Here is a 25,707-nt window from a genome sequence, read left to right on the forward strand (position 1 = left end):
TATGTTCTAAGTCGTTGAAAACATCTAGGTTTAAATACCAGGAAATTAAAGCTTAAAATCTGAACTCTTGTCTCATGTTCATCATTTTATCTCAACCTCAAATGTATTCAGTGTATTGCAAAAGCAAAGGAATTGGCCTTGCTGTTTCAATACTTTTGGAGGGGCTTTGTCCCTGGTAATTGTGTCACTTTTAATGTGCTCTATCGTCAGCCCCGGTTCTAGTCTGCTGTGATTGGGGGGGGGGGGGCAGACAGAAATTTAGGGGGGGCACCTTTTTATTTAGGGCAGTGTGTGTCATACAGTTCCCAGGCTTTTCCCCCTCGTTTGCAAAAATTTGTGTGCGTGTATCCTTGCAACCACCAGATCAAAGCAATTGATTATTTTAAGTCAGTGGTCAAAGTTTTTTTTTTTTTTTGGGGGGGGGGGGCACAGCATGATTCCCCCCCTAGATCCGGCCCTGTCAATCATATAACTTCACATTCAAGCTAGCATGAGCCAGTGAGCTGAAAAATCCCAAGGACCAGTTTTACCGTGTGCAAACTAGCGAGCTACGAGGTACTTTTCAACAAAATCAGCTAATAACCATGATTACTTACATATCCAAACTGGTTATATCCTCTTTTTGATGTAAAGTCAGTTGGTTGTTATCCAACATGTCATCATCAAGGAAATTAATTAAGAACGATCCAAATGATGGGACTTTGTGAAGGACAGGGAGGAATATTCCATTTCTAATGAATTCTTGAAGGGAACCAAATGATACGCGTGCCAACCGGATCTGTAGGTGGCAGCAATTTGCCAATCGGTGTGAATACCCTAGATCACTTGAACTAAGAAGAAGACGCAACATGGACGTCAGGTCGTCGTCAGTTCCTGTTGTATTTGGCTGGAAGTGTTTCGTTATTTGTCTTTTCATGGACCATGACCAATGTTACATTTCTATACATCGTCGAAGCCATTTTTAATTTCGGATAATCTACGAACAGTGGACGCGAATTTTAAAACACGATGAACAAGTTAACATTATTGCCTATTCTAAAGTGATTCTGTTCGTGAAAGGTTACTTACGTCAGGTTAGTGCAACCTCGCGGTTACAATGTCTCTTGAATATTACGTGTATAGCTGTGTTCTGAGATGAAGGAACTAATATTTAGAATTGTACGCATGGCAATTGCTTTGTTCTTGGTACTTTAATGAACTGCCACAATATGTTTACAGCAAGAACTGTATAGGTACCCTGGTGTGAAATCCAGCTATGAGCAGCTTGAAATACCAGCTACTAGCTGTTTGAAAACATAGCTTGAGCTGGTCTAACTGGTCAACCAGCTACATGCATGGGCATGGCTATCGAATGCTACTTGTTAATCCTAGCCCCCTAAATCCCTGGTTGCTAGTTGTACTCCAGCTGTGCTGTTGGTAGTTGATGTCTGAACTTTGATCACTGAGCCTGTTGCTATGGTTGTGTTACAAATGTACTGATAACCGTTATCATGTTATAGCTTCCCTCTGGCTCAGCACTGAGTGCGGCAAGTTGGCTAGCTTTAATTACTAAGTGAGGACATTTCACATTTACGTACGTATATATATGGGGGGGGGGGGAATGCAAGATCACTGAAAAATGAATAAATAAATAAAAAAACCGAAAGGGAAAAAAAACAGCATATAAGCTAAATCATTTATTATTTTCAGTAGCAAAGTAATATTTACATTGTTTGGCTTGTGTGGTACAAAGATATTTATAATATAATCCGACCTCATAGTCCTACCCTGCAAGTCAGTTGGTATAGTATAGCATTAGCATTACAGGAATCCCGAATGACAATGTATGTAACCATATAGTTGGGTGCAAATGATCTAGATTGATTCCTCCAACCTGATAACTCGGCATCACTTAGCAGTGATTTGAGTGCTGCATTTAGCAAATGGAATGAACCTCACGGTTTGATTGGGCTTCTGTGTGTGTTTTCACAGGCAAGGGCATGGACCATGCCCAGCGGGAGAAGCTGTCGGAGTTGATAGAGGAGTTGACCACTTCTGGGGAGCCAGAGTTGAACAAAGATAAAATGAAGGAGGTGAAAAAGATCTGCAAGTATGGAGTTTATTGTGTTGTAGATTAAATGGATCAAATTGCCATTTTCCCCTGTCAATCTACACTCAATAACCCATATTGGCTATATAAATGACGTACACTACATTAAGAGAGTGAAATGGCCAATGGACTATGCCTACTTTCTGCTTTTTTTTTTTTGTCTAATCAAAACTGATCAATGTGACATGTTGTATTTACACACACTGTTCTTTTTGTTGGCTATAACCAATTGACAGTGAGGATGAAATGCAGACTTTAAGCTATAATTTGAGGGTATTTCCATCCATATTGGAGAAATTGTATAACCTTTTGTACATAACCTCCCCATTTTCAGGCATCAAAAAATATTGGACAGTTTAATGTAATGTAGAATAAAGTAATCATTTTTAATATTTGGTATTCTCCAGTCATCCACTACAGTGGTCTACCAGGTCTTTTGACATAATTGAGTTCACAGTTGAGTCACAGTACAGGATATATAACAGGATGACACCGTACATCTCAGATCCTTATAATACAGGTAGGAATGGGTAGAAACTTTGGCATGTTCACTGGGTAACTGGCTAAAATTCTGTCAGTATTGTTTCCAAAATGTCTACCAAACTTTTTCCAGGTACCGATTCAAATATGTGGAATCCTAACAAATGTTTGAAATCCATCCTGGGACTACCCAATTTCTACCGCAAGGCCACCTTCACAACTGCTATGTAGTTCTCTATGTTCCAGAGGTTTTAGGGACCTACATTTTGGAGCAAAGCTTCATTCTAATACTTTCTAATACAATTTCCCCTTGTCCTGAGTAAGTGCCAATGATAAAAGGTATCAAAAAGGAAATTTATATTAAAAAATTACATATTAAAACTCTTATGATGTGTTCGTATGTTTCTGCAGAATTGACTACATTGATTTCCGCTTGTCTTTCAGTTGAATTTTTCAATAATGCTCACTTTTCTATGAATTTGTCTTAAAGTCCCGTTTGACTAATCCAGGGGTCGGCAACCCTGGTCCTGGAGAGCCGCAGGGTGTGCTGGCTTTCGTTGTTACTTGGCATTAATTGATCAATAAAAGCCGTTGATTACACAGTTAACTCACCTCACCTGGTTTCTTGGGTCTGAATCGGTTGCTTATTTTAAGGTGGAGACGAAAGCCAGCACACCCTGCGGCTCTCTAGGACCAGGGTTGCCGACCCCTGGACTAATCCATTAAAAGAGAAAAACAACACGCCATACCTGTTCACACTTGTCCTTGAATTGACCAGATATGTCACCTGAGACTTTCTGACCAATCAGGAAAAAAAGTTTTTGTGGACTTAAAGTGACACTATCCACCATGCCCCGGTTTCCTGTTGCACCATACAGGGTGTCGAACGACTACATCGAGCACGTCTATCACCTGATCATGACTCAGCTGGCCCAGGAGCACGCCGAGATCCGCCTCTCTGCCCTGCAGATCACCGATGAGCTGTTCTCGCGCTCACACCGCTTCCGCACACTGCTGGTGTCCAACCTGCAGGAGTTCATGGAGCTGACAGTGGAGACAGACGCTGAGCAGCCTCTCCCGCCACCCAAAGAAGTGGCCAGAAAACTCAAGATTCTGGCCATCCGCAGTGTGCAATCCTGGCAGGGGACCTATGGCCAGGCTTATAAGAAACTGGCCCTGGGCTACCACTTCCTCAAACAGGTCAAAAAGGTACAGGCCTGGCCCCTGCCTCTGATCTCTTCCTGGTTTGCCTTCCAGATCAGAAGAAGACATTGATATTGGCAGTGCTTTGGTATTGGCAGCAACATTTGTTCAGTTTCTTGCCAATATCCTCAGATTCATGTCAGCCACATTTCAGAATTTTAATTTTGTTGTATATTTTATGCATTAAGTGCTTGGTATGAGTTAGCAGAGTGCTTGGTATGTTGCAACAGAAACTTCAAATTGACAGTAACAGCATAATATAAATATATAAATAATACAGTGAGCACTTTATTAGGTAGTCCTGTACACCAACTTGTTAATCCTAATATTTAATCAGCCAATCATGTGGCAGCAACTAAATGCATAAAAGCATGCAGACATAGTCAAGAGGTTCAGCTGTTTTTCAGACCTAATGTCACAATGGGGAGTGATCCAAGTGACTTTGACCATGGAATGATTGTTGTTGTCAGAGAGGGTCTCAGAAACTGCTGATCTCCTGGGATTTTCACGCACAACAGTCTCTAGAGTGTGCAGAGAATGCTGCGAAAAACAAAAAACATCCAGTGAGCAGCAGTTCTGCAGGCAGAAATGCCTTGTTAATGGGAGAGAGAGAGGTCAGTGGAGAAGGGCCAGACTGGTCAAAGCTGACAGGAAGGTGACAGTAAAGCAAATAACAACACATTACAACAATGCTATGCAGAAGAGCATCTGTGAACACACAACGCGTCAAAGCTCTTAAGTGGATCGACTGCAGCAGCAGAAGTAAAATAAATAAGTAATAAGTACCTAATAAAGTGTAATATATTACATTTGAGAGATCAATATATCCTGAAATTGGAAATATTTTGTGCTCCACTTGCCCGCCTCTCTAAATTTAGTGGGCTAGCTTTATAATTTCAAATGGCTTTGCTTTTTCAGCAGCACAAAGCATTGAGACACAAGTGCGACAGTATACAATGTATATAATCCTTTAGTCTCCATCACAGTGTGCCTGTCCCCTGCCTTTCCCAGGTGGACTTCAATGACATTCATGCCAGAACGCTGGCAGAGAGGAGGAGACAGGAGGAGAAGCAGAAGAGACTGGAAAGGATTTATAAAGACAAAGTGACAAAGGCAATCCAGGAGATGGAAGGCAGGAGCTCTTACCTCTCTTTAAGCTTCATTTGCTTTACCCAGACCACCTTAAGCTCTTTCGCAGCACAGAACGTCTGCAGCCCTGTAGGTGTAGCTTCGCGTTTTGAAGGGCAACTGCTCTATGGCTGTTCTATGAGAAGTAATTGTTGCTTACTTTACAATTGTCATTGAACAGTCTTGCTCATACCACTGTTAACACGCTGAAGTCGATGAAACGTGTATATTCCTCTACTAAATGGTCTGTACAGTTTGTGGAATATAGAGAAAATAGTTTGTATGTCAGGTGCTTCAGCTGGGTCTGCGTGAGCGCTATCGTGTGTTTTCTTTGACCTGTTCCAGAGGACATGCCTGACATCGAGGAGTGTCTGACGGAGGTGGAAAACTGCATTCAGCTCCTCACACCCCACCCTGCAGACTTCAACCTGGGCAGTCTGGAGCCAACGGTAGCCTGTCAGACACCAGGGCATTACACAGTCTCCAGTGGCGATGATGAGAGACCCTGTTGCAGCAAAGACCTGGAGGATAAGGGAGCAGCAGGGCTGAAGGAGACTGAAAACAAGGAAGAGGAGAGCAGTGAAGAGGAGTCCGAGATGGAGGAGGTTCTGGAGCAAGACACTTTTATTCGAAACACTGGTCTGATGACACGCACATACAGCCTGGCCCTGAACATGTCAACAGGTGCAACAATAAAGATGTTAATTTTATTTCATTATTACTTTTGTTACTGCGACTGATTGTAAACATGCTAATAATCCCTCCTCCAGCAGGTGTATAAGCTTTTGTGTCAAAGTTTTGACTTAATTTATCTGTTTATTTGTTTCTTTCTTTTTGCACCCCCAGACCTGTGTGTGAAGGAGACAGAGGACAATGAGGCAGTGGTCAACACCATGTGGGACCTGCACCGCCTCATCAGCACCAAGCATCTGCCTGGTGTTCAGTCCTGGGTTCAGGTACTGTCCATCAGCAACAAGACCAATTTGAACAATCGATACTCACAACTGGGCACAGCCGGAAATCCTAATACACCCATAGATAGTGTATTTAGAACAGGGCTCAGGCAGTTACATCTAAAGGCACTGTGTAGTTAGAGCAGGGCTCAACCAGCTACTAAAACCCAAGGGCGACATTGGCTCAGGTGGTAAGAGCTGTTGTCGGAGGGTTGCCGGTTCGATCCCCCGGGCTGTGTCGAAGTGTCCCTGAGTAAGACAACTAACCCCTAAAAGCTTCTGATGAGCTGGTTGGTGCCTTGCATGCCAGCCAATTGCCGTTGTGAGTGTGTGTATGAATGGGTGAATGAGAAGCATCAATTGTACAGCGCTTAAAGGCGCTATATAAATGCTACCAGGGGCGCCCTGTAGCGTAGTTGTTAAGGTACATGACTGGGACCTGCAAGGTCGACGGTTCGATTCCCAGTGTAACCACAATAAAATCCGCACAGCCATTGGGCCCTTGAGCAAGGCCCTTAACCCTGCATTGCTCCAGGGGGGGATTGTCTCCTGCTTAGTCTAATCAACTGTACGTCGCTATGGATAAGAGCGTCTGCCAAATGGCAATAATGTAATGTAATGTAATGTGCCATTTACCATTTATTTAGAAGATTGCTTTAGCAGCTACTCCACCTAAAACGCGCTGTGTATTTAGAACAGGACTCAAACAGTGACTATGCCCAAACAAACTGTGTATCTAGAACAGGGCTCAACCAGCTACTACATGCACAGCTGCTGTGTATTTGGATCAGGTTTCATACAGTTATGACACCCACAGGCACTGTGCATCTGAAAACCAGATAAAACCACATGCAGGGTTCTCCCTAGATTAAAACATTTAGGTTGCTTTTATTTTCCTTCCACAGTGGCAGGAGTGGGGGCACAGTGACTGTTACATTCATTGGGGAGAACCCTGTCCATGGTTACATTACATCAGCTAGTTCTTCCACTCCTGCATTTAGACCCGGCTGAAGGTAGTGCCTGGAATGCTCATTCAGTACTGAGTTCAGTAATGGGAAGTATCCAGCACAGGCAATCAAATAGATGGATACTGGAATTACAGTACCGTACAGTACAGGACACGTGCGGGGGGGACTCATGGATGCGCAGGAGAGACAGATTCACAGTGCCGTCTCTCTCAGGTGTTTACCAAGGCTGGAGGGAACGACGCACTTCTGCGACGCGCGCTGGACTTGAAGAAAGGCCTAGAGAGGGCTTTGCAGAAACATGAGGAGCTGCACATCGAGTATAGGAGGAGAGAACGCAGAGTGGTGAGTGTGGTCTGCCCGCCTGTGTGCAGAGTGGTGAGTGTGGTCTGCCCGCCTGTGTGCAGAGTGGTGAGTGTGGTCTGCCCGCCTGTGCGCAGAGTTGTGAGTGTCGTCTGCCCGCCTGTGCGCAGAGTGGTGAGTGTGGTCTGCCCACCCATGTGCAGAGTGGCGAGTGTGGTCTACCCACCCGTGTGCAGAGTGGTGAGTGTGGTCTGCCCACCCATGTGCAGAGTGGTGAGTGTGGTCTGCCCACCCGTGTGCAGAGTGGTGAGTGTGGTCTGCCCGTCTGTGTGCAGAGCGGTGAGTGTGGTCTGCCCACCCGTGTGCAGAGTGGTGAGTGTGGTCTGCCCGTCTGTGTGCAGAGCGGTGAGTGTTGTCCGCCCGCCTATGCTCTGGCACTCTGCCCTGGAGCAGTTGATGTTTCCAGGCCAGGAGATGGATATAGTTTGTTCATTATTAAACTAGATCAGATGTTTTGGGAGAGCTGGACATGGATGTGTTCAAGGAGACCTGCAAACGTGTTAGCAGTCCAGTGGTGATATTATGCCTTTGAGCAAAGTGCCTTATGATCTCACTGTAGATACTAAAGCAGCTGCCTGAGTGGTCTCTCTAGCTGTGTCTCAAACCGCAAACCATTCTCCCGAGTCCACACTACAGTTTGTGTTCGGGAGTCCGCACTTGGAACACGAAAGCGCAGTAGTTTGGAACATCTGTCGGACGCATTTTGTGGCGACATTTGACCCCTTCAACCTCTGACGTAACTATTTTACAAATGCCAATGGCATTTACGTTTCACTTAGTAAATAAACAGTAAATAAATGGCGGCCTGTAGCATAGTGGTTAAGGTACATGACTGGGACCCGCAAGGTCAGTGGTTCGAACCCTAGTGTAGCCACTATAATAGATTCCGCACAGCCGTTGGGCCCTTGAGCAAGGCCCTTAACCCTGCATTGCTCCAGGGGAGGACTGTCTCCTGCTTAGTCTAATCAACTGTAATGGATAAAAGTGTCTGCCAAATGCCATTAATGTAAAAACATGTAATGTAAACATCAGATGAATGTGCTGTACAAGTACAGCTGAAATGGTCTAAATTGGTAGCCTAAACTCAGAAATAAAGGTACAGTGAAATGTGTCTAGCTAACTTCGTATAATATGTATTGGCTAAAAAGCCAGTCTTAGCCTTTGTTGCTATTAAAAGCATTTGTCAATGACCATTTTAGTAATTGATTTCGTGTTAATTTGTCCCTGCATATAAGGTCTAGGGCAGCATTACATTACATTACATTAATGGCATTTGGCAGACGCTCTTATCCAAAGTGCAAAGTGCATACCCATAACCAGGGATACGTGCGCTGAAGTATAATTTCAAGTGCTACCTGCACAACAAAAATGTCTATTGTTATTTTTATTTTATTTTTTAAATTTCTTTTTATATCGGAAATGTCTTTCTTTCAGTAATGGCACAAGCATTACACTTGATTAACTGCATTAGTCTTTTTTTATTTTTTTTTTTTTTTTTTTTCCTATTCCTTGGCTTTTGCGGGTCCCTTGATTCCATCAACGACACTACTAAATGATAATGATATGCTTTCGCCTCTCAATCTCAGGAAGCAGGATTTCAATCTCCAAACTCGTAAAGTTCTTTCTCTTATTGGCTCAGGCGGTAAGAGCAGTTGTCTGGCAGTCAGAGGGTTGCCGGTTCGATCCTGCCCTGGGTGTGTCAAAGTGTCCCTGAGCAAGACACCTAACCCCCAAATGCTCCCGACGAGCTGGTTGGTGCCTTGCATGCCAGCCAGTCGCCGTTGGTGTGTGAGTGTGTGTATGAATGGGTGAATGACAAGCATCAATTGTACAGCGCTTTGGATAAAGGCACTATATAAATGCCAACCAACCATTTACCATTTATTCTTCGGTACCATTTTTATCCATAACTTCCGGAAAAATTGGGCTCCAGTTATGCTAATTCACAATCCTTTTAAACAAATTATTTTATGAACAGGCAGGATTCATTATGTTAAGGTATGAATGCAAAGATGTTCTTGCATGAGGCCCATTGTCTTTCTGATGAGTCATTAAACCAAGGTCTTGACTCACTGTGGTCAGTTAAGATCCCATGACCCTGATTGCAAAGATCTCTCAACCTGCCACCTCATCACCCCCTACTTTAATTGCCTAAAATCAATCCATCTCCCTCGCTGCTGATGTGTGCTGAGCATGGGCACTACACACTGGTGGTTGAGGAGAGTTTATCCCTCATCACTGTGTAGTGCTTTAGGTGTGAGTATTTGGACAGTGATGACAATATTTTGGCTGTGTACTTCACACCTTGGATTTGAAATTAAGTGCTGAGTATGTGGTTGAAGTGTCAACTGTCCACTTTAATTTGGGGGTATTTACATCATTATCGGGTCATCTGTGTATGAATTACAGCACTTTTTATCAATAGTCCCTCCAATTCTGGGTGGCATAACATTTGGGACAAATGGCTGGGGCAAATGTTTTTAAGGTTGCACCGCTGTGACTACAAAGTGAATTCCTTCATAAATAATGAAAACAGCCAGGGCCTGGTAGTGGCCTCAGACTTTTGGTTCCCATTGTATCTTTGCTTGTACTTGAGAAGTTTAACTTGCTGTGCAGTAAATCTTTATATTGATTATCATTACAACATTGTGTAGCCTACACAGCTGTTTGATGAGCTTTCCCCCCCAAACTTAAGTCGATGTGTACTAGTGCATACTGTGTTATAGATGCTAGTTTTGAGCGCATCATCCATTTTTTTCAGAAATAGTTTCATTGATGTTGTCGGTTGTCACGTTTAAATGTATTCTATTTTGGGGGATTTGTTACCTTTAAGCATGTGTGAATAAATGTATTACTAATCTGAAATTGTGGAGGGCAGAGCTTTTTCTGAAGTCTGTGTTCTGTTTGTAAAGTCTTCTGCAGAGAGTAGTCACTGCACATCCATACCTGCCTGCTGAAGGGTGTTTGTCCAACAGGTGTTTGTGGGTTTTTAGCCTAAAATCAAGACTAGATACTGAAAGCGCTCTTAGACCTGCACTAAAGCGATTGAACACACACACTAATCAGAAACATTCCATTTGTCCAGTTATGGATCCCTGAAATGTATAAAAAACAATGTAATTCCTACACCTGTCACTCAATAAATACCCTGTAAATACCCTCAAATTAAAGGTAACTTTATCCCCACATTTATTTCATGTCAAATCCAGTGTGCTGGAGTACAGAGCCAAAATAACAAAAATAGTCACTGTCACTGTCCAAATACTTACAGACTGCACTGTAAATGCAAGGAATTAAATGACAATTACTATTAATTACTAATTAATTACCATTAAAATGTAATGCTTACATTTGCTCAATCTCTCAGTTGCTCAGACACATACAGCCATTTTCACACATGCATACTGACACTTGTACGCACAAGCACCCACACAGGAACCATAATGAATTCCACATCTAGGGAGGTCATTTTTGGCTACAGGTTAAGCCACTTGGTCCCTGTACAGTACAAGTTGCAGTATCATTCCTAACCAGGAGAGGGCCCTGTCCGACCATATCGGAACCCAGCAGAAGGATCCATGTTCTCAGCTGAGGGCTGAGATCAGTCCTAGTATTGCAAGAAATCTATTTGCGGATATTAATCATAAATATGTTTACTGTATTGTCTTTTACATTCGTCATGCATCTCATAACGCATTCATTGTGCATTAATTAGCATAACAATTGCATTACGTTATAATTACTTGGAGCATTATGAATGGCTTAATATGTATTTTACTTATCATATCATAAAGATGTTATGTTGTAGACTACAGCGCATATTCATGAATTCAATTACAGCCATACAAAACAATATGCGTGTATGCATTATGTTACCACCAAAAATGGCCATGGCTTTACAATGAACATATTAAAAATAATTCACAATGCTCTATGCTTCTGTTCAATCCTGATCACTTTGACGACACGTTCCAAAATAAATAGGCAGTTCAGAACTTGGGTCACCAAAAAACGGGGGTTGTGACCTGAGTCGAGAGCCGTATAATGCATAGCCTGTGACCGATGAATTTGGCTGTATAGTAAATAAACAGTAGTGAAAATGAAGTGTAGTGAGACAGAAACATAAGCTTTATATAGGCCTACAGTATGTGTATCTATATTTGAGTGTGAGTTTGTGCCTGCAGGCGCCTATGTGTGCATGGTTTGCTAGTCTAAAGTTTGGAACAGCCCGTCAGATTGTCCCTTGCTTTGTCAAATCAACTGTAAGTCGCCTTGGTCGCTTAGTCACCTAAGCAAATTACATGTGTAAATGTGTAGTTGTGGGTTTGGGTGTGCGCACTAAAAGAGCTGAGAGTCCAGCTTTGATTGGAACCCAAACAAATAAGTTTGAAGAATGCTGGCGTGGATTACAGCAGAAAGGTTTAGGGTGCCGGGATCCCGGGGAACAGGAGGCACAGAGCGGTAATGGAGAGCGAATCTCTCGCTCACTGTAATGCGGAAAGCAGTTATGAGACACATTATTATGACACCTGATATGCCTTTTTAGCTGGGCCGTAGAGGCGGAGGTTTGAGGGAGCGGAGCCGAGTGACAGTGACAAAGCGTCGCACTCCCCTCCATATGGGTTTATCACTGTCAGTCCCCATTTCCAATGCAGAGAGACTTTGCTTTGTGATAAAGCAACAACCCAAAGTCTTTTATCATAATTAGTTTTCTCTCTCTCCCCTTAAAACGTTCCATTACTTTATTCGTTTTATCGCCTTTCTGACATAGACGGAATTGCCTTTTCGACGCAATAAATTTGCACTGATTAGGGGGAAAAATGAGACGAAAAATCAAAATGGGACACCGATCATTTCTGCTCGTCGGTGCATGTGTTGCTGATGTAAAACTCGAGAAGCATTCAGAGATTATTTCTGCATTGTTTCAGTGGTGTATTCGGTGTGGTGCATATTGTAAGGAACTTTATGCGGACAAATTCTTCCTATAAACCTTTAAAAAAAAAATATATATATATATATATATATAAGCTAAAAGAATATTTGGCATTGTTATTTTTGGGTAGATGTTGGTTAGCACTCAGTTGAGCTTCTGCTTGGGGAGTGCAATAGTCAGACTTGTGTCATGTGATAGGTCAGCTATTTCATCATGTAATTATAGGTTTGTTCGTGTAAATATTATTAAATATTTGCTTTCGGTATGTAGTCATTTTAAACATTGTCCATTTATTAAATATTTAAGCCATGTTATTATTTTAAGTAAATGTCAGTTATATTGCTCAGCTAATATTTTCGGATGTCTTTAGAAATCCAAAAATGAATGATCCTCTTGTATTTTGAACTTTTGCCTTAACTAAATTTATGCAAACAACTACAGTAGTACAATACGATAATAACAGCCACATTTTATTTATTACAAATGAATCATTTTGCTTACACTACCACACCGGAATATGTTCCCCACTGAGCGCAATACATGTTGTCCTGCCCCGCACACCTACGTAATGTTCTGTCTTACATAATGGACTGGCATTTAATGCAAGCAATACAGTCAGTTTGGTCTGTAAGACCCAACTGGCGTGTTTGAAATATAGATTAAAAACATTGCTAACAGGCAACCAATTCTCCAACATCATTTTGTGTAAACATCTACTACTCTTTTCTGGGGCAAAACAAAAGATGTTGCGGGAGAAATCCACTGCTCCGTCGTGTCTCCGTGGCAGCTGACGACAGCGCTGCGCAATTTCTCTTCCTCCGAGGTCGACTTCCCACAAATCCCGAGGCCACGTCTCGCTCCAACTGCTGCTCTGGCTGCACGCGGAAAGATGGATGCGACTGATGTGCGCAACTCCTCCGTTGGCAAGATTTGGGGATATTATATCTGGCTCTTTAATTATCAGTCGCTGGGGGGTTGTGTAAAGACCGCAGAATTTGTTAAGCAGGCACCTTCTCAACTCCCCAAAACTGGAGCGCGTTTAACATGAGCCATTGGTGAATATGGCATTGTTTACCGAGATAAGGCATCTTATCAGGACGGTGGGAAGAGCAGTAATTGATGTGCCATTGTGTTTTTCTTCATTGCGAAACCGTAGATAAAACGTTAGACTATACCTTTCCCCTGTTCTCCATCCTCCTCGGGTGGGGGGAGGGGGTGGTGGCTGTTGTGCCTCTAACCGATGGCAAGGCTGCTTTCAGCTCCCCGACGATCAGCGCCTCACCCATAGCATTACCACACTGTCACTAATCCAAGATCAGGAGTGGTTGAAGGAATGGTGTGGAGCACGACTTACTTACCCCATGCCTGTTGGCAAGCACCAATTACTCTTGATTTTAATGAAAGTGCTTGATTATTAAAGCTGGGGGAGTCTATTTACAGTGGGGGAAATACATATTCAATATGTCATCCATTATTTCAGTGAACATATTTCCAGTGCAGCTATTCACATGAAATGTAGGTTGGTATTAACTCAATAAAACTACATAGCTGAAGAAATTGTAACATTCCAGTCCATAAAAATAAAATAGAAAAAAAATATGCTTCTGACTACAGTCGGAAAGTTAGTCAGAAGAGTAGACCAAGAACCAAGGACCACTCGAATAAAGCTCCCGAAAGACCTGGAAGCAGGTCTTACCAGCGGGTACAGTCATCACAAAGCCATGCAATCACCTCAGAAGACTCCATTACTGAAGAAAATACATGTTGAAGCTCGTTATAATTTTTCCACGGAACATTTAAGAAGCCTGTTGATTACTGGGAGATTGTAGTCTGGTCAGACGAGACAAAAATCTCACTTTTCGGCAACAATATGACACGCCACGTCTGGAGGAGAAATGGCTCTGCATATGACCATAAAAATACCATACCTAGAGTGAAGTTCGGGGGCGGAAGCATCATGGTATGGGGCTGTTTCTCCCCATAATCCTGAATGAATTTCAGTTAGCCATTGTCATTCCACTTTATTGCACATAACCTTTCTTTGGATTGGAATTTTACAATTTCTCAAGCTGTGTAGTTTTGTTGCGTTAATACCAATGTCTGGTCTAAATTTCATGTGAATAGCTGCATTGGAAATATGTTTAATATAATAGTTGTTGATGTATGGAATACTTCTTACCCCGACTGTAAGACCACAATACACTATACTGTGGTCACAGATATATATCAATTATATATCTGGATCGTATTTAAAGTGCCAAGTCATATTCTGATAATGCTGATCATCATTATCACCCATATTGCGTGATGGGCTTATTTGACAAATACAAACAAACTTGAGTTTAACCCAAATAGGCGACATATTACCACCAACAAAATAAATTTACCAGTGGTGGTGATGCTTGACATTTATTTTGATAAATGCTTCAACAAGTCAACATTTAACATGTTGCAGGACTCCATGGACACGTCAGGCTATCACAAGGGGATGGCTTCAAACCTCTTCGGTGAACCTTATCGATTGCCTACTGGTCGCTCAGCCCCCCTCTTCTCCTACCTGTGAGTGAGGCCATGTACAATAATGAGGGTCTGGCTAAATATCCCCTACTTACCAGGAAAAAGACATTCCAGCAGCTAAACTGCTCCCCGCGCCCTCCCAATATATTCTGTATGCTCTAATTAACTCTGTAAGCAATCTCAATGACTTTGTGCCCCAGGAACGTGCTCTGCTGGTGCACTCCTTAAATAAGTCTGTTATCCTTTTAAAAAATGATCATTGGCGGCAGCCTCGGACAACTGAACTCTCAACTTCATTTGTCTTTTGGCAAGTTTGATGGCTATGCATTTAAAAACCCATTCAATCTTATAAACTAAAAATTAAACGTACTCAGCTGTGATGGGCCGGTGTGCATCTGCTATTTATATGCTAATACCCTCTCTTACTGGAAGGTCTTGCAAATTATTACAGCAAACCAATAACTCAGGTGTGCAGGACAATGGGCCCAGCCAGCCTGCCTAGAAATAGAATTAAACATTCCACTTTGTGGACAGGACATGGAAGGCGAGGGGGGGGCAAGCGAGAGCGAGAGGATGTAGAAGCCTTAAAGCAGCGAAATGGCTCTGAGTGTCGTTTAGCATTCCCTGGCATGGTGCTCCCCCGGGCAGCTAGATGCATGGAGATTCATTCTGTGAATTTGATACACAAATGCCAGCCACCTTTTCACTTTTACAAGACATCCAATGCTGTTGTAATGTGGTAACGTTAAAACATTAGTTATGATTAACCTTTTTCTTTTCTTTTTTTTTTAAATGCTTCACGTTTTTGTTCCTTCTTGGTGTACTTTTCTTAGTGTACCTTTATTGTTATGACTTAACATGAAATAAGAAAAGTATTTAGTTTTATGGAGAATGTGGAGAAATTCACCACCAATTTTAAAGAGCCAGCTATTTTACAACCATTTTACTCTGAATAACCATATGATGTGTAGTGCTAGCATACATACCATTTTTGCACATCGGGCGCATGTGAACTGTTCACATATCACCAATAGGACAAGTAAACTGTCCATTTGTTAGTCTTGTGACAGGAAGAAAATTTTGAGACTACATAATTGCATTACATCTACAACCAATTTGAAGTATATTCAAGTTGGAAATATGGCTGTTTAACTGCTTACAACTCTGGCTTTGGCATGTCTCAGGTATAAATAGGCAACACTGAACATATCCTGCTTAATGTCTTAAACACAATGCCCTAGGGCAGTTCCCAGAAACCTGTTGTAACTTCTGGCTTCTTAGGAACATTTTTGGAACAAGTTTCAAAAAATTTGCAAGAATGTGGAATGTTTGTTTATGTTTTAAGAATGTGTAAATGAAATGGCTTCATTTCAATGATCAGATTAATAGAAATTATACAAAAATTAATTCATTTCAGGATACTGTATTCTTTTAATATTTCTGCAGTTGTGTATTTGTATAAAACTTGTATGTTCTCTTTAGTTTATTGCAAAAGAATTGCAAAAATGTTATAATGCTATGGCCTGGGGAAATCAAATTCCTTCATGGAATGCTTCATGATGAAAAGCCCACTGATTTCAATTGTCCAAATTTTTTCAGAGCCAGAGCTATTTTGTATAATGTAAATGGCTTCAGAGTGGAGCTCAAAGTAGGAGGGCTGGGCTTTCGCTTGGCTTGTGTCAGCAGAAAGCGTCCTTATAGAAGCTAATTCTCCAGCCTGCACACCCCTATAGGAGAGTTATTGTCCTGACTCTTCAAGGTGGCAGCCTTGATATTATCGCTGCAGAATTAAAGTGCATTAAAAATAAAATACCATTTGTTGACCAGGAATTTCGAGTGCTACGGTAATCTTTTTCCCTCGGTTTTTAATCTATCAGGGCGGAAATAACTGTTTTGGATTAAAAATTGCAACCCGTAAAAAACAAAGTAGCAGTTTTAATCTCGCACGCTGCCATTGAGCGCTGTAGGGGATGAATAACTGTAATGGTGGCATGGAATAATGCGTGGATGCTGCGCGATCCACGGCTGCTGTTTGCACTCCGTCTTCTCCCCCCGCCCACTCTGGGGGGACTTTGAAAGGCTGTAGGAAATGGGCATAGTCCGAGTTGCAAGTTCACAAAACGAGCATCAAGAACATTGGTGCTGTTTCGCAGCAGGTGCTGTGCAGTCGTCATGCAGCATACAGTGGTCATATTCCTGTATGGTCATCATGTAGCATGCGACAGTGGTCATATTCCTGTCCAGTCCTGCAGCATGCGACAGTGGTCATATTGATGTACTGTCATCGTGCAGCATGTGACTGTGGCCGTATTCCTGTATTGTCATCCTGTCGCATGCGACAGTATTGAACCCATTTTCCGTAGGTTTTCAGTTTATAACTGCGGTAAATTCTGTTGTATTTGCTATAACCAAATAAGTATTTTTTAGAAGAAATCTAATGCAAATATTGAACACTGAGGAAAAAATATTCTGTGATTTTGCATTCCCATGTGCTCAAATGCACAACTCAACAACTGACTTTGGTATCCCTGTGGGTGTTGTTGCTTGACACGCCAGCAGCATTGCTCTGCTTTAGAGAAGAGTTTTGGTGACGGGATAATCAGACCTTATACAAAGATGCTTTAAACCTACTACCATCATAACCTGTAGACAGGAAATTGAACAAACAGTGTAACGGCGCTGCTATGAATGTTTCCCCATCGGTCGAAATTTAAATGGATTTGTTGTAATCGATTTATACCTTCGGGTTCAGAACCGTTCGGGGTTGCAACCGAACGCCGGAGAGGAAAGTGCCCTGGAATAACAGTGTCACAGGTGACACCCTCAGAAGCGAAGGGCATCAACAGTATGGGTTATGTTTTATGAAAATGACCCCTATATTTAAAAAGATGACTCTTCTCTGTTATGCATTGTAGCACTGGGGGACGGTTAGTGGCTACCTTTTGAGTAAATTAAAAGGCATAAATTCTGTTTAGCGCTTGATGGGCCTGCCGCTTCGCCCCACAGGCTGAACGCCTACAGTGAGTGAGGGAGAAGGAGAGAGAGAGAATGTGTGTGAGAGAGAGGGAGCGGTAGGGAAAGAAAGCCTTGGGTTGCTTTTCACCTTTCATAAATTCCAGGCTAGGATTCTATGGCGAAAAATCATTTTCAGCTCCGGGGCTCATTGTTATGCGGAGGAGATTGATGGTGGTCATTTACACGGCGGGAAGTTAAGTGCCCCTGTCATTCCCGGGGAGCGTAATTGGGCGGCTTCACAGGTCAGCAGCGGCGACAGTCCTCTCTTTTGATTAGTGTCAGGGTGATAACGGGACTCACAGCGGGCCTGTGATCGATGAGCGCCCGGACTACCTGCAGTCCGGCCGTGAGCAGAGAGAATCGCAGCACACCTCCTGCACTGAGCCGCCCACCTCTATTGTTCCTCTGTTTCAGAGTGCGCATACATGTGCTAGACCAGCGGTCTTCACTCCGGGTCCTGTAGAGCCGCAGCATGTGCTGGTTTTTGTTTTCACCTTAATATCAGCAAGAAATTTAGACCCAAGAGATCAGGTGACTGTGTCCTGGAAGGTTGGTGGTTCAAGCCTGGGTGTCAAACCACGATAAGATCCATGCAGCTGTTGGGCCCTTGAGCAAGGCCCTTAACCCCACATTGCTCCTGGTGAGATAGTCCCCTGCTTAGTCTAATCAACTGTAAGTCGCTTTGGATAAAAACTACAACAAAACCCAGCACAACTTCATACCATTCAGGTGATTCATACCACTCTTTAGGTGTGCTAACATTTTCATTTGTTGCATGTTCAATTAACACAACCAAAATATCCATTTTGTGCTTTTTGTGTTAATTACCCTACACTGGCTTTAGGAATCACACTTGCAAACATCTGGTGCACTCAATGTTCAACTTCAACCAAATTCAGAATTAGTTTTTTTTTGGATCCCCCTACTGTTCGAAGTTTAAAGTGTTTACTGTTGCTATCTTGATTATCCAAACTAGTGGGCTGGTGTATCACGCTAACTTGTTATATTGTCAACATACTTACCAGGCTACTGTCCTTGTCCTTTGGGCTTAGCTGTGTCTTCCAATTGCTTGGTCCATCTTTGGACTCAGCTTGGGAGAGCAACTGCTGTCCACAGGTCTATTCAACTGCAGCGCCTACACCACACACAATTCTGTGTCACCATGGCTTCACATTGTGCAAAGCTCTTGTCCAGATCATAGTTCCATGTCTTTGCCAACTGAAACTGTTTGTTTTATGATTGTCTTTTGCACTCTCACAATTCCTCATCTTTTTACTTTGGCTCAGAAAGATGGGGTCCTCATCAAAATCATGTATCATCTTTTTGGTTGAATTTCCCCTTTAAGAATCAATAATCTGACACCAGAATAATCTGATAACCCATTTCTATTAAGATGCATATTTAAGTTATGTAAATTGGCAGACAGAATGTTTTTGTAGACTTCTGAATTCATCCTGCTGCTATGATCATGAGTTACATCATCAATACAGACTAGTGAGCCCACTCCAGAAGCAGCCATGCTAGACACCTTGCTACCACCTTCTCTACACTTTGGCCTTTCCATCACTTTGGTACAGGTTAATCTTGGTCTCATCAGTCCATAAAACTTTGTTCCAGAACTTTTGTGGCTCATCTCTGTACTTCTTTCCAAAACATAATCTTGCCTTCCAATTCTTACTACTGATGCATCTTGTGGTATAGCCCCTATAATCTTCTTCAAGTGGTTGATTAAGATACCTTCACCCCTGCCCTGTGTAGATTATTTATGATGTCACTGACTGATGTTTGGGGTTTTTTCTTCATAGCTCTCAAAATGTTTCTGTCATCAACTGCTGTTGTTTTCCTTGCTCGACCTGTTCGATTTCTGTTGCGCAGTACGCCAGCAGTTTCTTTCTTTTTCAGGACATTCCAAGTTGTTTTTCCAAGCTACCCCCAATGCTTGTGCAATGACTGATCAATTTCCCCTCTTTTCTAAGCTTGTTTTTCCAAGCTCACATGTTCCAATACTTTTGCTCACCTAAAAATTGGGTGATCTGATACAAAAGGTGATATGTTATAAGTTGTTCAACAAACCCAGATAAAAATACCAGAAAATAAAAGCTGAAATTCAGATCCGTCACCTTTTGACCTCAAACTCAATTGTCTTCAGTGTATAGCAAAAACAAAGGTATTGACCTTGCTGTTCCAATACTTTTGGAGGGGACTGTATATGTAAATTAATATATGGATCTATTGCATGTGCAATGTGTAATACTGTAATACTGGACATATACTAGTTCTTTATTTTTTATGTGATATGTAAGATCATATAAATGATAACAACGTTTATTCGTTAATTGTGGAAGATACCTTCAAATTACAACATACTAGTCTTTAGTTGCGATTACAATTATGAAAGTGGTAGTGCATAATATATATTATAGTATATATCTTGGATATATTGCATATATGCATGTTTTCACTTCTCACCAAAGTACTTCTTTGATAAAAATGGTGAAAATGTTATGCCAGTTCCAGAGCTCATTGAATGCCATAGGAATGGGCGATAAAATCGATAGGATAAAAAGCAGATAGAATGCAGTTTGTGGGAATAGTGATGCCCAATCACTAAGTGTTGAGTTATTAAAGGTAAAGGAATATGAAGGATTTTCAAGGCCTGTCCTAGGAGAGCTTAGGGGTTTTGTAGACAACATTTTATTGTTTTCCCAAGTTTCTATTCAGAAATGATTTAACCACAGAAAGGCTTAATCCTTCCAATCCGATCTGATGTGTCACCTGATCTGATATGTGCTGCGGCCTTTTGCCCTCTAGATCTCCGAAATACGATTGCGAGCCCGAGAATGGCAGTGAAGAGGTTACAACCTGTGTATCGTAGCCTAGCTGGCGAATGGTCCTTTGCCTCACCCCAACAAAAGGGATTTTGGAGTCTTTATCAGCACGACGAGCATGGGGACTCCTTCAGAGCCTGTGTACGACTCCCGCGAGCCAACTGGCAAACCCCAGCGCTTATCCGCAGATCTGCAAGCCTTCGCTTCCTTCTCCCTTTATTCCCACCAGCCCTTGGGCCCCCGGTAATAAAGGACAGGGATTAGCATGTCCGGGGGCCAGGAGAGCAGACAAAGGCTGCTTTTCCTAGCTTTCCCAGCAAAGCATAAACACTCATTCTGCAAGATATGCTCTTGTGGGTCCGGCAGGGGGAGTGACCACGCTGTCTATTCCACTTCTAGTCTAGGGTCAGGTAGGAGCTGGTGTCGAGTTTTTTCACAAATCAGATAGATGTTGCCTATAATCCAGTGATATGTATACTTTCAGAAATAAAGTGACAGTGGAGGTACATTTTTCATCTTCAAGGATCAAAATTCCCAAATGTACCCTGAAAGTACAGTTGTTCTCTTTGTGTACAAATGGGTACTTTTTCCAAGCAAAAAAGGTACAAATTAATTATGGGGTACAATTTATGTACCAATAGGGTACCGCCCCAGTGACAGGCATTTGTACCTTTTTAGGCACTTTTCGTATCTTTATTTCTGAGAATGTATCACTCACTGGTTGAACATCTTAACTTCTGTTGCCCATATACATTTGGATATTGAGTAAAATACTTTTACCGTGAAATGCATGTGTCGCATGCCTCCTATTCAGAGCAGCATGTCATACATGCAATGGTACAGGAACAAATACGATGACCATCAGATTATAGAGTAAAGTATTGGAAATTTATATTCTATAATGGAATCAGTAAAACAACGATGCTATGAACAAATGTGTTCTTGGTGAAATTTTGTTGCAAGCTTGGTTAAAGATTGTGTTGAAAGATCTATCAGTGTCATATGTGAATGACCAAAGGAATATTACTAATTTGCCCTCACATACAAAGTTTATATACAAAAACGGTCCACTTTAAAAAAACAAAAAAAAGAGGTTTTATTCACATTATTAAGACTTTTTTAATACAGTATTCAGGCCGTCATTGAATGCAAAGGGGCTGCAACCAAGTATATGATGGCTTTATTTTAACATTATGTTCATTTTCCAATTATTTTTGGTCACGTAGAATGGCAGAAATATGTATTTTAAAAGGCTCCTTTCAACATGGTTCACCCAATATGGATGTAAATACCCAAAAATTAGAGCTCAAAGTCAGCATTAACAACATATTCATTGTTTCAGTGCCTACAAAATTATTGGCTTATTTGACACCACTTATTGAAAAACAACTGAGATAGCAGCAACAAAGCAACATGTTTTGTAGAAATGGTGGTATAAAAAGTATTTTTGTTTTGTTGACATGCATAAACCTAAATATTACTAATGGTGTATTACTTTTTATAATATTACTCTACTACTTTTATAATGTTTTTTTTTTTTTTTAAATAGCCTTTGTATTCCAAAGCAGAAATAGGCCTGTGGTTTACACTACATTTTCTAGTGAGCAATTGTGTGTGTTGGAATATAGTCCAAAAAGAATAAGTGATCTTTACAAGACTGATTTATTCTTGCATTTATTCTTGCATCCAAAGGAATAATTTAAATTCCTCGCAGAACAACTCTGGGTGGTCATTTTGGTATAAAGCACACTACAAAAAGAGACTGGTCTGCTGGCTGTAGTCCTGCCAACTGCTGAATTTCTCCGCCCACTCAGCATCACATACAGCTCTCGTATATGTGGTCGCAATTAATAGACCGCCACTCAAAAAAACAATTGGATGTGGTCAAGTGGAAATTCCATTAAGACTGTGAATTAAAATATTCACACACCCGGCGTTACTGCCGAGTTTGCCTTTCCGGGTGCTGTAAATCTCCAGACTCGCGCCGAGGCCAGGTGGGTCTCGGAGCTGCGTTAATCAGCGCAGAGGGAGCCGCTGATGAGGTCCTAATTCCTTGGTAAAGCGTCTGCAAACAAACACCGCTGCGAAAATAAGGCATGTCTCAAGCTGCTGGACTGAACTGAAAACTGAAGGAAACGGAGAGGCGGCTCGTGTTTTCAAGGGGCGGTCATTTGTTTCCTGCGGGAGAAACAACTCCCGTACTTCTGCAGTAAATACTGCGCGTGTTGAAATTATTACCATCGAGTGAACGTACCCAGAATGTATTTCTCTGACAAAGAAAACTTCTCACCCAGTTTATTTCCTTTATTGCTGTGTTTTAGTTAAAGGACTAGTGAAATGTTTTTCTCATTTTCAGTTGTGGCAACAGGGCAATCCGGCGAGTAAAGAAAAACAAGGCGTGTTAACTGCGGTGCTTTATTTTCAGAACGCATAACACTACATTTTTGTGTTTTGGCTTTGTGTATTGTGGTAAACCGTATTCAGAGGCCAACAGAACGATTGGCTTCCCAGTGAACACCCCACCGGGTTGTAATGGTGCAGTGAAGTTAAAATAGGTTGTGATGAAACAAATGTATTGACTGATTGTGTCACCCTTAATAAAGTCTATGTGTAGCTCTGATTTTTAGTTTCTCCTAGGCCCATTCCAAGAACCTTTATAAAGCTGGACCTTCTTTGAGGACATTGTGATCGATCATAATGTAGTCACTAAGATCATGTTGTAATTTCATCATCAGGATCTGAACTTCTCTGAGACTGAACATACACTGAGCACTATTAGGAATTTTTTTTATTTTAATTACACATACTTATTAATGCGATTATCTAATCAGCCAGTTATGTGGAAGCAGTGCAATGCATATTATCATGTAGATACGGGTCAGGGGCTTCAGTTAATGTTCATATCAACCATCAGAATGGGCACTTGATCTAAGTAACTTTATCCGTGGAATGATTTTTGGTGGCAGACAGGGTGGTTTGAGTCTCTCAGAAACTGATAATCAAAGAATGGTGCAAAAAAAAATTGTTTAAATCCAGTGAGCTGCTGTTCTGCAGACAGAAACGCCTTGATAATGAGAGACAGGAGAATGGCCGGACTGATCAAAGCTGACCGGAAGGTGACAGTAATGCAAATAACCACACATTACAACAGTGGTATGTAGAAGAGCATCTCTGAACACACAACGCATCATAACTAAGTGGATAGGCTACAGCAGTAGAAGTCTAAAAAATGAAATGCCTAATAAAGTGCTCAGTGAGTATATTTTTGTCATCATATTTTTGCACACTTAGTGTGCAGAGCTCTGTTCTTGTGTTTGGAGCTTTTAGTGTACTCTATGTACTTGGCCTGTCACTTTTGATTAAAGGACATGTTCAAATCCCTTGGAAATTTTACATTTTGCATATTTCATTAGGGGATCAAATTTGTAGTGTTGCCTAGATTAAATAAGGAGCCCAGTTACACTTTGCTCATCCCAATACCACTGTTTGCTAAATAAAACTTTGAGTTACTTCTTAATTATAGCATATCATGTGTAAGCTATAGCTAGATGTGTGATGGAAAATTAAAACTGGCCTGTAATAGTTATACATTTAGACAACGTTTTATTGAAATGACTGCAGATCTGCCTGTGCAGCACGTTCTCTCTGAACAGTGCCGAACAGAGAGAGCATCTGCACACGCACTGACAGCCAGCCTCCTCCCTCCTCAGGCAAACGCGGGCACAGACGACGAAGATGACAATGACTTCGAGGAGGTCCCAGAGAAGGAGGGCCTGGAGCTGCATATTCCGGACCACCTGCGCGCGGAGTACGGTGAGTTTGCACATTCCAAGCTGCTAGCGAACGGCTATCCCGAAGCAGCTGCATATCCGGCTAGTGAACCTATCAATATGTCCAGGAAGTAACCTGTTACCTATCAGTGTTACCACCAAACTGCATATGAACCCAATATATGTGGAGATGCACACCACATACTTTAGATGAGCTGGAAAAAAGGAAAAAGCAGGTAACTATGAGGCAGTATGACAGTTGGCAATAACTGAAGAGATGGGCAGATTCAATGCAGTAAAGCTCTGTGCACATTCCAGACCACCTCCGTGCAGAGTACGGGGAGTTTTCTCAGCTGCAGGATCACTGGAGTAGGCACTCAGACACAACAGGAAAAACAGACAGCCGTTAATGAGGCAATAACGGGACACGCGGCCTGAATAATCCCAGGAAACTCTCCCACTCGTCCCAGCCACACTCTCCGCACAGCCAAGCCTATTGACTGGCCTCGCCAAAATAAACACGAGAGTGCCAAGGGAAGCCCTTAAAAGCTGCTTTATTTAGAGACTGCCCATTTTACTCTTGACTCGTGCAGAGTTGAAGGACAGGGGTCAGACGGTTGGGTTGGGTATAACCAACCAAATTTACCATCAACTTATTTAGCTAAAATGCACATTGAAGATGCATATTCTAAAATGTAGTCTACAAAGGAACAAAAATGGTTTATTGTGTATCACAAACTTCAAACACTTTCTTTTATATTTCAGACAGGGACTGGCACTGTCCATAAAACCAGATTACTGGGTTGAAATCCCTAGCAACTTGAAAAAAAAGCAGGCTGTTAATTACAAACTGAGCACTCCGAGCACTTTATTAGGTATTTATTAGACTTATTTTTTAGACTTCTACTGCTATAGCCTATCCACTAAGAGTTATGATGTGTTCAGAGATGCTGTTCTACATACCACTGTTGTAGTGTGTGGTTATTTGTGTTACTGTCACCTTCCTGTTAGCTTTGACCAGTCTGGCTATTCTTCTCTGACATCTCTCATTAACAAGGCATTTCTGTCTGCAGAACTGCTGCTCACTGGATTTCTTTTTTGTTTTTTGCACTATTCTTTGCAAATTCTTGAAACTAGTGTGCGTGAAAATCCCAGGAGATAAGCAGTTTCTGACATACTCAAACCACCCTGTTGTTCCTAATAAAGTGCTTGGTGTGTGTACATGCACTTTTTTCCTTTGCGTCTTCAGAAAGAATGAAGTGGTCTTGGATATTTTTCTCTGCTGCTGAACCATATATAAACCAAATACTTGAATTTATTTGGACAAATGCTGTTATTCATGCAGTACGATTTCATAATTTGCCACATCTCCATGTAATATTTGTTTATGTTTTGAACCAACCTCTTTTTGTTTCTGTGTAACTGGAGGCTTTATGCCCAAGAAAACTGGCTTTTTTCCTGAG

At 41.8% G+C, this 25,707-nt stretch overlaps 1 protein-coding gene and 1 long non-coding RNA gene across 6 annotated transcripts in view; one reads left to right on the top strand and one right to left on the bottom strand.

The window, feature by feature from the left end:
• LOC133135949 (uncharacterized) overlaps positions 1 to 789 on the bottom strand; it is a 40,770-nt gene extending 39,981 nt beyond the window's left edge. Inside the window, exon 1 of the long non-coding RNA XR_009709460.1 lies at positions 597 to 789. This is a non-coding gene — a long non-coding RNA (uncharacterized LOC133135949). The remainder of the gene's footprint in view (positions 1 to 596) is intronic.
• A 16-nt stretch (positions 790 to 805) lies between these two features.
• The window catches only part of uvssa (UV-stimulated scaffold protein A), a 41,222-nt gene continuing 16,320 nt past the window's right edge, over positions 806 to 25,707 (top strand). The window contains exons 1-8 of one of the 5 annotated variants that reach the window (XM_061253327.1): positions 806 to 1,073; positions 1,972 to 2,089; positions 3,448 to 3,778; positions 4,784 to 4,904; positions 5,246 to 5,584; positions 5,747 to 5,856; positions 7,035 to 7,163; positions 24,185 to 24,287. In XM_061253327.1, the coding sequence (XP_061109311.1) occupies positions 1,980 to 2,089; positions 3,448 to 3,778; positions 4,784 to 4,904; positions 5,246 to 5,584; positions 5,747 to 5,856; positions 7,035 to 7,163; positions 24,185 to 24,287 (1,243 nt within the window). In that variant the 5' untranslated portion in view covers positions 806 to 1,073; positions 1,972 to 1,979. Of the gene's footprint in view, positions 1,074 to 1,554; positions 1,574 to 1,971; positions 2,090 to 3,447; positions 3,779 to 4,783; positions 4,905 to 5,245; positions 5,585 to 5,746; positions 5,857 to 7,034; positions 7,164 to 24,184; positions 24,288 to 25,707 lie in introns of those variants that run through there. The other 4 variants (XM_061253324.1, XM_061253325.1, XM_061253328.1 and 1 more) reach the window with 4 other exon arrangements.

This window comes from Conger conger, chromosome 8, assembly GCF_963514075.1.
Source record: "Conger conger chromosome 8, fConCon1.1, whole genome shotgun sequence".
Classification (NCBI taxonomy): Eukaryota; Metazoa; Chordata; class Actinopteri; order Anguilliformes; family Congridae; genus Conger; species Conger conger.